The sequence below is a fragment of the Molothrus aeneus genome, chromosome 1 (assembly GCF_037042795.1).
Source record: "Molothrus aeneus isolate 106 chromosome 1, BPBGC_Maene_1.0, whole genome shotgun sequence".
NCBI classification, from domain to species: domain Eukaryota; kingdom Metazoa; phylum Chordata; class Aves; order Passeriformes; family Icteridae; genus Molothrus; species Molothrus aeneus.
In genome coordinates this window covers 44,575,401-44,592,444 of record NC_089646.1, presented here as the reverse complement: position 1 = coordinate 44,592,444, position 17,044 = coordinate 44,575,401, and the positions used below count along the sequence as shown (strand labels likewise).

Sequence of the window (17,044 nt, the reverse complement as noted above, 5' to 3'; positions counted from 1 at the left end):
AGGGACCTCCTTTCTGAATACTCAAATAATATCTCCAGCAGTGTTTCCATGTAGGTAGAAGAGGATTAGGAATCAGGGCCACAATTTTCAGCTCTTTTCTGTGGACAGGAGACCACTTCACTAAAAGCAGTAAATAGGCAAGTATGCTAAAGAAGCTATCTAGAGCCCTACTTGAAAAACTTTAAACCCATTCTTTCCACGTTGTTATTGTTATTCTTAGAACTAATCAGATGCATGTTTATAATTCTTGATGCAAAGCCCTTCTGCTGGTACTATTACATAATTTTCATGGTGAAAAGCGAAGTCTCACAGATCACACTACGTTTTCACAAGTATGACATAAAGAAGTTAGAGTGAGAACCTAACTTAGACGGTTCCACTGCCCTCACAGCACTAACTGCCATACAAATAAAAATATTTCCAGCTGTAACAGCACTGAGCTTAAAAAATACATGAATAGTACTGCCATTTTGCACACTCCAAGCCACAAAACCCATCAGTTAAAAACTGATTCTGTTTCATCCTTTACTTTCAAGGCCTAGTTCTGAGGTAATTAATACTTGATAATTAATTGCATGCAGAGCATATTCCAGGTGCACCATAGGGATGGTGCCAAGAAAGAAAAAAATCTGTGGTCAGAGCAGACCATTCCAAGAATCAATCTTGTCTGGGTACAGAACACACAGCCCTCAGACCCTGGAACTGACATTTGAGGTCCGAATTTAAGAGCAGAACCGCTCTATCCTGGATAAGCCACATTTGTCTCCTTTGAAAGCCCATCAAACATGCCAAACATGCAGCAGACATGAAGTGGGTGGTGCTCTTTTACACCCTCTTCTCCAGTGATAGTATTGGTCCTCATCAGAAGAAATAGCCAGCATCTTGCACTGGCCATCTCAGAAAAGGGTGACACCTCCAGTATATGGTCAGCTCATCATAGCTGCTTCATTTTTCTTTGAACAGATCTTCATAACAGAGAAAACAAACAAGACATTAACAAGAATAACTCCTTATCCACAGAGACTTTACAATCTCATTTCTCTCTTAATATAAATGCTCATAATTCTCTCATCCTTTTTTTCCTTCTTAAACACACAGAGGAAGAACTTAATCTTTAAAGAACAATTTTAATAATTTTAGACAAAAATCAAAGGAAGAAATCACAGATTATGAAAATGCTTGATTTGATAATCTTCGATTGTTTAAATTGCATGACTGACACCAAAATCACAAGAATCAAAAAGAAGATTCTGTCTGCAGAAAGTCAAATGTACTGATGGAGTTTGTGCATCTTTGCAAATATCAGTCACTTACAAAGACCACCAGTTTACTGAAACAAAACAATTGACTTGAATTAATGACTAAAAGAGAAATAAAATTCTTTAACTTAAAGCATTCCACTTCCAAGGTGCTGGCCTAGGAAAAGCAGGTACACCATGACCAATAGGGGAAAAAAAGAAATAAAACAAACAAACAAACCAGAAAAAACCCAACTCAAACAAAAAAAAAAAAAAAAAGAAAAATATTGGTCATTTTAAAACCACATTCTTCAGGCAGGTTAGTCAGAGGTTGTGGTTCCATCAAAGCAGCCTAAATTTCACTTGTCTTTGTACTTATCAATTTACTTTAAGTCTTCAGAGATAGCAACAGGGAAGCAGTAAATTGGCTTTCCAAGAGGGGACAGATGAGACTCCATGTTACTGCTGTTTGGACCAGCTGGCATTTGAATGCTCTCTCTTCCACAGTCTTTCTCACTGGTCCTATAAGAAATCAACTGAAATTTTCTGAAAGTCACTTGCATTAAAAAATGAGGTCCACTCAATGCTGGCAGTAAGCCAAATGAAACTAAAATGATGTTGATACTCTAATAAAGTGATTAGAGAAGCTAAAGGGTCTTGTCTATTGGCAGCTCTGACTTACCAGTCCACTTAAGTGAAACCAGCAAGGTAGTGGGGGCTGCACAACTTTTGTGGCTCCTCTCTCCAGTTGCAAAACATGGTGAAAAATAAAAGCATAGGAAGGTTACTGCAGTATAAGCAGAGTACAAGAACTACATTTTTACTAGGCTGATTAAAACATTACCTTCCAGTTGAGTTCAATTTCACAGTCCAAGGCAAATTTCAAAGCTCCAGCTTTTATTTTTAAAAAGAAATTCAATATTTAACTGAGAGATTTTAAAAAATGTATGTCTTTGAAGGATTTAAGAAGTTGCCTCACCTAAACAACTTCCCTTTTTCTAAGACCCTGTGTTACACAGTATGGTTTTAGGGAAAGAGAAGCAAAGGACCGAGAAGCAAATACTCGAATCATTATAGATGCCTCGTCCACATCTCTCTAACAAAGAGTGGGGGTTTATCAGTTTCATGCAGTAGGGTTGCATTGATATTAGGTTCATCTACAAATTCTATGTCGCACGCCTGGGCGCTGCAAGGAGAGCACTCCAGCTCCAACACCGTTATGTTGTTCGGCGCCGAGGCAACAAGCACATTCCCTGGAACATAAAGGGTCAGCTGAGGACCACGGGCTGGCCAGTAGCGACCAAGATTAAAGCCATTGATCCAAATTTGCCCCTGTTAAGAGAGAAAGAAAAAATAACAACATTTTAATAATCTGTCAGAGGTGAAATGACAAAATTGGCTTAAGCATAACATTCTTGATATAGTAACTGAACTCCCTCCACCTTTCAGTTTGATTGAACACAAGGATAGAAAATCTTGTCTAGACACATGAAATTCAGATCTCTCTTTGACTTGTAATAGCTTGGCCGACAAAAGTATTTGTGAAACCACACTGCAATAAAGTACTGATGTAGTTACACACAACCATTAAAAGCCTTGGGATCTCCTAGTATTATTTTAAGTACAATGAAATTGTGGCATACAAATTTTTAAAACTGCTTTTTATAGTTGAGGTGGTCAGAACCCCTAGCTCAAAATATTGTACTAACATCATAAATACCTTAAATTCAAAAGATTAAAATAAATGGGCAAGGAAAAAAGTAAAAAGTCAAAACACTAATTTATTTATAGACACACTGAAGTGACATAAATGCAGATTTTTCCAAAAGTCCATAAATTGGCAGGCTGCAGAATGTTTAGTAAAACTGTAAACTGACTCCTACTGAGTTGAGCTGAGTCTTGGTTCTCAAGCAAGACAGAGGGAGGATATACTGCTGATTTGCATAAATAATTTGGTTTTACTCCTCCAAAGTGTCCTTCCACTGTATATCAAATAAGAGTTTAGTGTCAAGAAAAGGGACGGAAACAGATAACTGCATCCCTGTTTCTCCCTCTTGCATTGGCCTTTGGTAATCAAAACATAGAGGAAAACCAGACTCATGGCATGGATGTACACTGATAAACATAATAAAATTGTCTGAATCAGTGGAAAGTAGGACTTTTACTGCATTCAGTGATTTCTAAAGTTGCCTGGGATAGCTGAAATCAGAATATTTTAACACAATTTACAGAAGCACAAATATAACATAACAAGTATTGCTGGTTCAAGCTGCTTTAGTGGTATTTTTCTAGTGTTTCTTTTTTCAGGTATTTATGAAAATAAATTTTATGAACTCACAAGAGAAACTTTTTAAGGAGTTAGTAACATGCAAATACAGCTGAATTATTTCACATCTGTATCCACTTCCGTGGTATAAGATTCTATCTTGCTCTGTTCTGCCAAGGTGTTAATAAACCTTGACCTCAAACACTTCCTTTTAAAATCAAGTTTATCTTTACTCAAACACACTACTTTCTGTAGTAGGTTTAGAAGAAAACATGGCATGAATGCAAGGTCCCCACACACAAGATGGATGAGTGAATGTACCCACTAGACTGTGGCCCTCCTCTCACAGAGAATGACAGTAATCTGTGGGAAGTAGGTGTTTAGTGTGGGAATCAAATGCACTAGAGTTCTGATGCAGGAGATATGATCAGACAGGTCTCTGTTTCTGATCTGAATCAGTCACTGGCTGTAACTCCTTTTTCCAGTAAAGCTAAGAAATCAAATTTCTCAACTTCAAACTGTCTTTATTAACACTGCAGTTTCTAAAGACTCCATACTCAGGAATTTGTATGCCCCAAACAAGCAAATTATGACATTATACCTACTAATAAATATGCCCTAGACAAAATAAAAGAGGGAGGAACTTCATCTTCACCAGCAAGATTTCCATTAGCAGGGACAGCAATTATAGTCCATGATTCCACAGAAAACAAGAACAGTTCTGACTCCAAATCCTCTTTTCTTTTGAGGAAAAAAAAGGTCCAGTAAATCTAAATATTCACTCAGTGGCATGTATACTTAAGGGCATGGTGATTCCTCATGTGGAGGGTGGAGTAAGTTTTATTAATACTAAAGGGTTTAAAAAGCACTGAAGGCAAGCAAGCTACAACACAGATTAACACTGTTAATACTGTACCTTTCCTTCCAGGCTGTCCCTCATGCTATATTCCTTGCCTTTGCAAAGGCAGAACCCATCATTACGACTTTAAGTTTTCTTGGTAAGTGCTGCTTCTGTGGTTTTTCAACTACTCAGACAGGTGAATTTTAACTCCTGTTAAGAATCCCACTCCACACTTAAGTAATTTACACAGTGCCATGCAAGGAACTAAGGCCCACATACAGTGACTGGGTTTTATACGCATCTACCTTAAAGGCATTTGCTCATTTGTAAAGTTATCTGAAAGTCTCAGATTCCAGGTATCTTACTTAAAACTCTCATCCAATACATATAAAGCTTGAAGGATAAATTCAACAGCCAAACTTAAGTTCATCTGGAATCTCTCCCCAGGACTGCTTTACAGGGTATGCAAACTACATAAAACAGAGATTTCCATAGATCAGAGTAAAAGATTTCCACCAGTACCTAAGAATTCTTGGACAACCTTGCCATTTTAAATATGCCAGTTTGCCAACTGGCATGTGTGGCCACCTCACTTCCTGAAGAAGATTTATGACTGATAGGGTCACAGAATTTACTAAAAAAGGTCTAAGATTCCAGTTGCCATGAAAAAAAGCTATTTTTTTTCAATTTTATTCAGTGATTGTGTGACATGCACTATACAGAAACAGGGACTAAGACAGACTTCCTCATCTAAGCTCAGTGTCAGCAACACCAAGAACATGCAATGAATCACAGCCTTCTGCCTATTGTGAAGTGCTTTAACCACTACAACACTGGCAGTGGAGACAGACCAGAAGCAGCTCTTTCTCCTACTTTATTTTAATAGCAGTAAATTAATTGTTTCAGAAAAGAACAATTTTGCTACCTAACACTGCCACAGGCATTTCCCTAAAGCCTGGACTTAAACACTTAGGCTTCCAAGAGAGTAGCACTTCAGTGCACACACGCTGCTCCCTGTGCCTCCCACCGGGAACAGCTGAGCTGCTCCTCACCCATCCTGCATGCTGGTGGCTTCAGACATGGCACTATGAAAACACACTCCTTCCTGCTCTAGTTACACTCTAACCCTGTGAGAAATTCCCATTGGCAAAGATCTGCCCACAAGCTTCTCACAGCAGTGCTCCCTCATCCATTCAGTCCAGCTACAGGTAACCTTCCCCATGCATTAGATCTATATCTGTGGCACACCACCAGCCACAGAGTCCAACACACTTTATGCTTTGCAGCAGGATCCATAGTTCCCAACACAGCACCTCAAATATGATCCAAAGGAAAAAAAACCCTGCACAACCAAATGCAACACTTCTAAACAGCTTGACAGTTAATCTTTCTCATTGTTGAAAAACTTGGGTGGATTGGTTCAGTTGTTTTGGTTTGGGGTTTTTTTTGTGATGCTCCACTTTCTACATCAACACTATGTATCTTTTGAATATGTTTCCCTTTTCTTAATGTTTCATCCCCAGATTTACTTAAAGCAAAGAATCAATTTCTTAGTAATTTAAATAAATTTGACACATCCACCTCTATGACCAACTTCTACCCATCTAGGAGAGGTGGACTTTGATTGTCCATAGAAGTTTCAGTAGCTTTCTAAGTGGACTTTGAGGTTTTTACAGCAAAAAATGTGTACCTTTGTCCAACCAGGAAAACTGACATAGGTGTCTTGTGGCAAGTCTGGAATCCCTCCAGGAATTGAAAGAGTACCGGTGTAAAATGTAGGTACTTCGTAACTCAGTGCTTTGACAGCAGATGTCTTCTGGTTATGAAGGGGATAAATAATGTCATAGTTCACTGCTCCATCTATGTCTAGAGGATAGATTTCCCATCCAACAAGTATATCTTGAGCAAGAGTTAAATTTGAAACTAGACCCTAGGAGGAAGAAAAAAGAAACAACACAAAAATACAATTAGCTGATGTTATTGAAGTTATTTGCGTGTAATTATAAATCAGTCACAAATAAAAACTGAATCAAAGTAACAGCTGGCTCCCAATCTGTGTACAAAAAACACAAGCATCTGGTCTTCACCAAGTTATAAGCTTTGCTTAAAAATAAAGGGCTTCATTTATTCTCTGTGAAAGATTTGTTCCTCTTCAGAGTTACAGGCTTTCATTGATACACAAGAGTTTTTTCAAATTATTTTCCTGTAACTGGAAAAATTTCTGCTTTGCTTTTACATGGACATGATTCCAAAACCTGAGGCTTAATAAAAAGGAGAAGCAACATTAAATGTCATTAAGCCTGAGATACCATCACTTGGTAACACTGAGTCACTAACCCAAGACATTAAACTTGCGTAATAGCAGAGAAAGTGGTATTTACTTCCCACAAATCTTCTCCAGACAAGATACAGTACAATAAAATCAATGCACATGCCCAATTCAGTGAAATGCTTTCAGCTTACAGCCAGCTTCAAGCCCATGGAATCCCATCTCATTTCTATGGGACCATGTACACAGGGGTTCACAGCACACTGGGGTGCTTGCACACCGAATGTCAAAGCAACGTAAGGTCATCATTTAAGAAGGATGAAAAGAACATGAAGTTACTCCTGCACACACCCTAACTCTGTTACAGTAATGGTTCCTAAAGCAGTGTTTCAGTGCAATGCTGGTGCAATACAAGTTATGTTGCAAACATCACATGTCAAACAGGAACAAGCAAACCAGTTTCCATGGCTTTGGAGAGCTGATACTATGTCGTGTGTCTGCTGTGATATCTCCTAAGCATTGCACTGTCTCCAAAAAGTTCACCACCTGTATGAGCACTAAGCGGTTTCCTCTTCCTTTACCTAATGTCCACTACAGAACAGGAGCTTATTTTGCTTATGTCAAAATAAAATATCTGCAAGTGTCAAAAGTTAAGTGACAAAACTTCTCTATACAACCTAGACTCTATTCTCTCTAGCAATCAATTGAAGTAATGCAACATAACTTTAGCCTGAACTTTCTAACCTGCCTCCCTAAGCTCATCCGTAGGCACTATCAACAGAGTGATTTTTCAAATTACATTAAGTACCTACTAAACATTCTTACTTAGGTCTGCATAAGAATACACATTCAATGATCCTTATCTGGAGAAAATTTATAGAAAGTAAATACCACTTTCTCTGCTATTGTACAAGTTAATGTCTTGGGCTAGTGACTCAGTGTACCAAGATGTGGATATAAATTTTCTGAGTAAAACTGAGATATAGGTGCCAGTGCATGTGAAAAGACACATAAAATAACAAAAACCACACTCTTCCTTCCTTTGTGTCCTTTAACGACGTGACTTAGATCAACAGGATGTTTGAAAACCAAAATCCTTTTCAAGATTTTCATCCCAAAAGCTAGATGCCTAGTTCCATCTCAAGCTCAAAAAAGTGATGAAACTCCAGCCAAACAAAACCCTGAAAACCTATCCTCTTTGTTAAAAAATGCAAGGCTTCACAACACAGGAATCTCCTCCCCTAACTGATTTTCAAAACCACACAGGTTTTTAAAACCCAAGGTATAATTACACCCAGTTTTCAAAATCAATGTGAAGGAGAGCATGAGGGATGGAGTCTACAGAAAGAAGCAATGCACATAGTCCAAAGCTACTGAAGGAAGGCTGCCTTTTCTACTCAGAAAGATCCTGCTTTTAGAGGATTATTTTCCCTATGGACATGTCTCTTAAACCTGCTTTCACTCTTATATGGTTAAAAGGTATAAGTGTGAATTTCGGCTCAACCACAGCAACTGAGCACCTCCTTAATCCAACCTCTAAACCTCTACTCTCTTTCCTTAATTTAAAACTAAGCATATAGGTTTCCTTATCATCTGGCCTGTTAATAAATAAATAAATAAATAAATAAATAAATAAATTAATAAAAGCAGTGTCTCTGCTGCCTCAAAATGAAGGCGAAACACTGGGGTACCAGCTTCCTTCCCCTGCCACTCAGATAAAGGAAAAGTACCTTGAAGAGACAGTATGAACACAGTTAGCACTACTGCTACCTACTGCATCCTAATAATATCAAAAATCAAGAAAAAGGAATGCTGTGAACTGTACACGAACATAAGACAAGACTCACCTCTAAAGCACTCCTGTCTTTTATTGACTGTTACACAGCACTGGGGATCCCATTAAGTCTAAAACCAGAAAAGTTTACTTTTTGCCCCTGCCCTTCCTAGGGCTACATTAGTGGTACCTCCATGGTATGGGGTTTACATGGCAAGAGTTTGTTAGCAAGGGGATTTGCAGTGGGGACTCTTCTGAGAAGATGCCAATGGCTGCCCCATGTTAGACAAAGACAGTTCCAGCTGACTCTGGAACAGACCCACTGCTGAGCCCATCAGTGATTCTGAGAGCAACTCTTTGATGACATATTTAAGAATAAATTGAGTTCCCCAAGTTGAGTTTGTTTTGACCATGACAGTAATTTCTGAGTGATCCCCTTGTCCTTATCTTGAACCACAAATTCTTCATTGTGTTTTCTCCCCCTCTCCTGTTGGTGGAGGACGAGTGACAGAACGAGCACAGCCAAGGCCAACCCACCACAGCCTCTCATGCATGGAGGTGACAGTCCTGAAGTGTAGCACACACCCAGAAGCACAGGCAAGCTCTGTGATAATAGTAACACCAGGTCAGTTTGGGTGAACTGGCACTTTTGCATGCTGAAGTGCTCATGGACAGCCTTTCCCAGCCACACTCAGAGTACTGCAAGGGTACACTGCTGACAAATGAAATGGGACAAGAAGAAAGATACAACAGGGTATTTATGTACACATACATACATCCCTCCAGCCTCCAAAAGCAACCCCAGGATTCACAGGCCTCAAAGTGCAATCAAGTTTTGGACCAATTTCCAACTCATTTTTGGAGTTTATAGAAACAATTTTAATATTATTATTTATAAACTCATCTGAACTGGAAAATCTTGTGGGTAGCATTTTGGCTGACCAAGTAAGCAAGCAAACAAAAAAAGTTGAAAAGATGTCTAGCAGCTTTTAATTTCACATTGATTTTGGTGTCTGGAAAACTCAGATGGAAACTACTGACTAGTTATATTTTAGGTAAAGTTACAGCTGTCTATTCCTGAGCTTTTTGCTATTACTAATTCACTATTTTCTTTTTAACCTGTGGAAAAGATGAAAAGTCATCACAATCCAATAACTCAATATATTTCACTTACCTTAAAGTCATTGTTGTATCTACCAAAGTTGACTCGGCCCATATTCTCTACCAAGATGTCCAGATTTGCTCCAGCCTGCCCAGTTATATTTATCTTAAGTGATTTCTCCCTTTCAAGGACACCCTGAGGTACCTATATGAATTGCAACAAGAAGAAGAAAACAATAAACTCTGAAAACCAAGAATGCCCTGTTACTTATTTTTTCAACTTGCATGAAAAGATTAAAAGTGCAAAGGAAAACAAAGAGTAAAGAAAATCCCTTTCCTCTCCATCTCCTGCATGTGAGTACATGCGTACACAAAGGGCATCTACATCAACCTTCACATTTCACTACATCAACTGGATGTGATAGTGAGTTTTGATGCATCTGATTCACAAAAGCAAGTTCCCAAATTTGGTCCAGTGACTGAAAAGATTTTGGCAATATCAGTGATTTAATCTTTGGCTTCATCTTCCAATTATGTGTGCAACAGTATTTAGTTTTATTTATTCCTATTCCTACAACACAAGAAAAGATGAGCTTGATCTGGACACAAAGGTGATAAGAGTCAATATATATCAAATATTAATTAACTGTAAAATACATGAATTTATATCTCATTAAGCAAGGCCAAAACCCTGCTTATGGAAAGAAAGACTAAGTTTACATTCTGTACAATAAACTTTTTTTTTTTGAAACTGTGGTTAGAAGCCAGTTTTATAAGGTAAGACAAAGGCTCAGACTTTCTCCTTCTTCTACCCTCAAAGGAAGAAATAAGAGAAAACTAATAAAAAAATCTTTGCAAATATTGCAGAAAGCCACCAAGTATATATATCAGTAACATATTCCATAAACCTGCAAGTAAATCCATTCTCTAGGTCTTTTATTCACCTCAGTCATGAATATGCATCAACATTCAAATATGTCAAAAATGGCAAGATAATAGATAGTCATGTTTTCTGCAATACTAATTTGAACATCGGGTATGCATCAAGTATATACTTCCTTATTTTCCTCATGTGATTAAATATGATCAGGGTTGCTTTGGTGATCTGAAGAAAGGAGGAAAAAAAAAAACAACCCAGTCTTCATCCTCAACTTTCATGAAGGCCACTGATGGCAAAAATTAATACCAGCAAATAGTGATTTTACCCCATTGACAGAGACATAGGCACGATCATGGACTCCATTTAAAGTTGAAGACAGTGGTGTTGGCTCCACACAGTTCTTTGGAAGTGTAGTTCTATACAATACATATCCAAAATACTAGGAAAAGAAAAGAAAAAACCCAACAGATTAATGAACCAAGTAATTCTGTTGTTTCAATTCAGGTCATGAATTAAAAATATCGCACATTTCTGCCTACATGCCTGCACTGAAATGCTAACTTTCATTCACTTCAGACAGTGACTATCACAGACATCATTTCAGGTTAGAGCTTATTTTGACCTTTAGGTAATGGGTGACCTTTAGATAAACTGGTGAAAATCCCTTTATAACTGAGCTTATATAAAAAACTTGTAAGTTCACTTCTCACCCAGTGCCCAGAAATTGATACATCCATCAAGTCAACATTATATAGTTATCCATTAAATACTACATGGTTTACATGAGGAACATTTTGGAATAATTTTCACTAAGTTCTCCATCAGGAATGGAAAGAATATAAAAGTCATAGCCATTCCTGAGACCTTAGCAGACTGGAGAGTTGGGTGGAGAGGTAAGTAACAAACTTCAGAAAAAGGCAAGTGCAGGGCCCTGCACTTGGGGAATAATAACCCCATGTACCAGCACAGGCTGGGGGCTGATCTGCTGGGAAGCAGCTCTGAGAAGAAGGACCTGGGGGTCCTGGTGGACAACAAGCTGTTCCTGAGGCAGCAGTGCCCTGGGGACCAGGAGGCTGATGGTATCCTAAGGACATTAGGAAAAACATGGACAGCAGGTCAAGGGAGATGATCCCACCCTCTCCTCAGCCCTGTTGAGGCCACATCTGGAATGTTGTGTTCAGTTCTGGGCTCCTCAGGAAAAGAGGACACAGAACTACTGAAGCAGATCCAGGAGAGGGCTATGAAGATGATTAAAAAAAAAAGCCATTTAAGACCTGAAAATTAATATTTCAGAGAGGAGAGAAATCAAGGTGAAAGCCTAGACAGCACAGACACCTACATCCACAGGAAGAAGAAAGCCTCAGGTGCAAAACAGGAGCACTGTAGAATATGAAAAGGCCTCCAATGCAAAAATCCAGGATACCTTTATAATACTATTACTTGTGTCCTAGATAAAGTGTAAGACATGACATAAGAAGAGTAATACCACAGAGGGTTGTTCAAATAAACTCCACAAAATTACTGCAAAGTGACTACTGGAGGAATCCTCACCTGCTTCAGCTCAACAAAAGTCAATGGGTAAGTACTTCTCACTGGTCCAGAACGTGACAGTCCATCAAGAACCTCCAACACAGTGCCTGCCTGCAGCACAGAAAAGGCAGATACATGAAAGTCAGTAAGTTTCAGTTGAAATCGAACAGCTTGCACATCCAGCCATCAAGTCAGCTAGCTCCATGTGTCCAGAAGGTTAACAAATATTTACACCATCCTTGCAGACATTTAAAATACAATATAGCAGACACAACTGATGAACTCTGAAAGAAACGTGCCACATGTAGAGCAGTGTTTTAATAAAAACAGATGCTCTAATTTTGCTATGCATTCATAAAAATAAAAGTGACCCTTTATTATTTAACTAGAACTACCCCAGGAGTTTCTCACAAAAGTTGTATAAACAAACACAACTGCTCAGGATGATTAATACAAAGCAATACATTATCTAAATTTTGCTCAGTTATACTTAGTATCAACTAGGGAAAATGCCAGTGATTCCCACTGAGTTACTCCAGAATCATTTTCAACTAAGTAGGGATACAGTTTAATTCCATCAAGAGCCATCCAAGATGAATTTACTCTATTTAGTCTTAAATTATTTTAGAAACTCTAAGGCTGTAATTAAGTTGTCATATGTAAGTAGCTGGACTGGTTTTAATGAGACTGGGGGCAAGGTTTAGGCTAGTCACACACATAAATACCTTGCTGAATAAGGATGTAGATATGTACAATTAAATTGCCTTTAATTGCCAATATGGAATATTCTACCCATCTATGATTCTCTCTCAAACACCATCATCAGTTTTAGGTTACTTAAAATGCACACAATATGTCTAATGTCTCACAAGCTCAAAAAATCAATTGCATATGATTTTTCATGAAAGATGTCAGTCTGTTTCCCCAGAATTATTGTCACTGTTCAGTGGTAGCTACATATTAAACATTCAGACACCTCTCATATACCAGATTTACATTCAAATGCTTAATAAAAAAGAAGAAAAAAAGGTGTTTAACAGCATGTAAAACTATACTGTAAGAGTACTCACAGCAGTACAAACTTCTGAAGGTACTTAAACAACAGAAATATTCAATAACAGAAAACTGAACTTTTGCAGAATTTCCATGAAAGTTATACTGAAATATTAAAATGTACATACATTATTTTGCAGTGGTGCAACAGAAGCCAGCACGAATTGTCCATGTACACATAATTAAGTCTGCAGTTTTGGCTGGGATACAGTTAATTTTCTTCACAGTAGTTAGCATGGGGCTGTGTTTTGGATTCTTGCTAAGACTGCTGATAGCACAGGGCTATTTTGGTCATTGCTGAACAGAGCTTACACAGATTCAAGAACTTTTCTGCTCTTCTCACCAGAGAGCAGGCTGGGGATGCTCAACAAGCTGGGAGGGAACACAGCCAGGATAGCTGACCCCCACTGACCAAAGGCATATTCTGTACCATTGATGTCATGCTCAGTAATAAAAGGAGGAAAAAGGAGGAAGGAGAGATGTTTGGCATGACAGTGTTTATCTTGCCAAGTAACCAACACACACAAATTGTTTGAAAGGTGTGTAATGTGGCAGTCTGGAACATGGTTAGTGAAGAATACAGTAGTGGCTGGGCTAATGCTTGGACTTAGTAATCTTAGAGGTTTTTTCCAACATTAATGATTCTATGATGGAGCCCTGCTTCCCTGGGAAGGCTGAGTGCCTCTCTCTGCAAAGGTAGTAGCAAACGAGCTCCTTATTTTGCTTTACTTATGTGTGCAGTTTTTGCTTACCTCCTGAACTGTCTTTATCTCAACCCACAAGTTTTCACACCTCTACCTTTCTTATTCTCTCCCCCACCCTACTGGGAGAGAATGAGTGGCTGCATGGTGCTCAGCTGCCTACCAGGATTAAACCACAACGACCATGTAGACACAGATCTAAACAGACTTCTGAAATGAGCTTGTCTTAACTCTAGCTAGGAACAAGCAAGTCATAAGTAAATAAAAGGTAACACCAACACTGTCTGGAGGTTGGGTCACCCTTACCAGCCCACAGCTAAGCATGTTCACTTGTGCAAGAATACTGCTGGTCAAACATGGCTTGCAAAATTCTGATGAAAGTTGCTTGCTCTTATGTTTTCAGTTTAAAAGTCGTACCTAAAATCATAATAATTTTTCATACAGTACAACTTCCCAAACATTCCAGACTGCATAATGGTCCACTCCTTATCTTGTGCTCCTCCAAGGGAGCCAGTAATCTTACAGCAATATGTAGGACTTGCCAGGCCACAGAAGAGATTTAGCTAAATCAGGTCCTCAACAAGAGCTGTGAAGCAAGAGATGAGCAAACACTGACAAGGGTAATTTATAGAATTGAACAGTTCTATGGGCATTAATAGTCTTAGCCCTGGTGGACAGCAAAACCAGAAATGAATACAAGCAGCATTAAGACGTGGCTGTGACTTGAATGAACTGCTAAGCAACAATGAATGCTGCTTTGTGCCTTGCTGACCTAAATATTAGCAGCTTGTACATGTACCTGTTGGACTTTTTTTTAAGTCCTTGCTACCAAAGGGGCTTCTCTTCTGAATATGGGTCAACCAGGTATGATTCACTCAGGGATTGGTAGAAGGCTGTTTCTTTGAAACTTCAGTAGTTTATTTTTGTTCAGCTTTTCAGTCTTCGGTGGTACATACAAAAAAAACCTTCCAGACAAGATCTGGTTTTGCTGCAAACTCCTGTTGACTGCTACTTAGTGGACAATCAGTACCACAAGAGAAATTTACTAGGAAACTTAAAAATTACAAATATTGTCAGGAATTTTTAAAAACAACCTGTAAAACAATAGATGACTGCTAAAAATAAAAGCAATACTTATTTAGTCCTCCAAAGCAAAGTCTTCAAAACCCAAGTGTAAAGTCAAGCATGACAGAAAAAAGGAATGAAATAGCTCCAACAGGAATATCAACTACAAGCAGCATCCTGTTTGCTTAACCCCTTTCTAGACCCAACACACACCAGCACTGCCTGCTACTTGCTATTGCTTGGGCTCTCCACATTTTAAGAGCTGAATACTTCTCCAGAATTTACAAGTCTGCAGGCTGCTGTGCTATGGCAAGCACTTCCTTGTGACCAAGCATTTCTCAGGGCCCCTCAGGTGCTAACCAGAAACTATCACCTGCTCACAAGCCTACATAGCCATGTGGATACACTGCAGGAACTAAGATTAATTTACCCCCCCCTCTGGAAACAATGCTTCCCAAGTTCTGGGGCTTAAGTCCTTAAAACCTATCATCTTGTTCACACTTTTACTGTGGTTCTGCCTTTGCTTGCCCTCATTCCTTATCTTCAACACTTCTCTTCTGCATCTGTGCAACAAGATTTTTTCCATATCACCTGCTTTCCTGCCTTTGCTTTTACATAGCAATGTCAGTGTCCAGCATCTTTTAATAAACTGTATTTTTCCCACCCAGGAGGATTCTTTAAAATAAATCAATAGCTCAGAATGAATAACTGTCTTGTCAGGGGAGTTGATACTTAAGGACTGAACTACCACAGAATATCTTGAGGAAAACAAAGATAGAGAACATCTTGCTCTGGTTACATGTATGTCTGTAAAGTACATCGTATGACCCCTAAAAATACTCCAGAGTCTCCTTTCTCTCATCCTTTCTGCAAAAGTGTCAGAGGAGTTGGTTCACTGGAGTAGACACCATGCTCTCTGTGGCAGACTGACTGCTGGACCTCAGCTGCAGAGTGAAGATCCACACAGTACATATGTGAGCACTGACTGTGACTGCAAATAACATAGCTAGGAAGTTTACTGTTACCAAAGCTAAGTGCTATTATTTAGAATATTCCCTCTCTGATAGTCACCAAAATACATTAAGGCTTCTTCACACAATAAGGTGTACTGGAGCTGGTTCCAGCTGGAGCTAGAAAGGAGTTGGGAAGGCACCTTTGGGCTGGCACAGTACAAACCCTCTGTGATTGGAGGCTCGACTTGTTTTGTAGAGTAACTCAGCAGAGCAAAAGCTAAGCAGTGGGTCACAGAGCAATAGGCCACTTCTTCACAGAAAACAGTTCCAGAGGCTCTCAGTGCAGATGGCAGTATATGTACAAGCATGACAGGAACCTTACATCTGGCAGTTTAGACATGCCATTTGCATTCCTAAAACTGATGTCTGGAGAGTGAAATGCTTCCTCTCAAAAAATCACAAGGTGTAGAATGGGCAGATCAGGTCAAAGATGCAATATTTGAGCAAGTTTGGTCATCTGACTCTTGTAAGAGTCCAGCAGCATTTCTTGAAGGCATGAAAGAGAAAGTTTATCATTCTACTGAAACTGGACAGTCTTATCTGAGAGCCACGACCCATGACAAGATGGGAGAGTCAATGTCTGATAACTGGGCTGCCAAGTGCTCGCAACCAAAGACAGCAGCCACAGTGGGTGTAACGATAAGAGCCTATAATTAGTCACTGCTGCCAGTTCAGTGAAACCTCATATGGGAAGAAGACACTCAAAGGTTCTTGAAAGTGATACAGATCTCTTTCAACTTCACAGATGAACCACTTTTATGCAAAAAGTTCTTCTGCCCACCACTTGAGCGGAATGACTTGAAAATGTCTGCAAAGCCTTATCGCTACTAAAATTTGCAGTGCTTCAGCTGCAGAGATGAGATACCTGACTAACTGGAAAAATAACTGCCAAATTGAAATTACAGAGTGTGAAATCAGAGCATTAGGAGTTACAGTATCCAGCACATCAACTGCAGTAATCTTCCCTCTCAAAACTTGTCTGTGCCCAGCAGAAAGAATATAGCCAAGTTCATACCTGCAGTCTCCTCTGTTGCCCATTAAACCATCCACTTCACTCACTGCAGGAACCTAGTTCTCAAATGTATCTCACAAAAAATTGTCCTTGGTCCTAAAATGATGGTGCTATGGTCAAACCCCAGATACTTGTGAGCTGACCAGCTATACCACTATTGTCACACAGGCTGGGTTCTGAGTGCTTAGTTGTGTGTGCTTTTCCCTCAGCAGGAAACCAATTTAATTTCTCTCATTAGCTACAGCTCTTGTCAGAAACTTTATCAATAAAACTTTCAAATTTATCAAAAATATTCCACATT

General features: G+C 39.0%; 1 protein-coding gene across 1 annotated transcript in view; it reads right to left on the bottom strand.

Moving 5' to 3' along the window:
* Positions 1–1,107: 1,107 nt before the first annotated feature.
* The window catches only part of GLB1 (galactosidase beta 1), a 41,475-nt gene continuing 25,538 nt past the window's right edge, over positions 1,108–17,044 (bottom strand). Inside the window, exons 12-16 of the mRNA XM_066556087.1 lie at positions 11,921–12,010; positions 10,695–10,808; positions 9,563–9,694; positions 6,036–6,275; positions 1,108–2,570 (exon numbers count right to left, since the gene is read on the bottom strand). Coding sequence (XP_066412184.1) covers positions 2,310–2,570; positions 6,036–6,275; positions 9,563–9,694; positions 10,695–10,808; positions 11,921–12,010 — 837 coding nt within the window. The 3' untranslated portion in view covers positions 1,108–2,309. The remainder of the gene's footprint in view (positions 2,571–6,035; positions 6,276–9,562; positions 9,695–10,694; positions 10,809–11,920; positions 12,011–17,044) is intronic.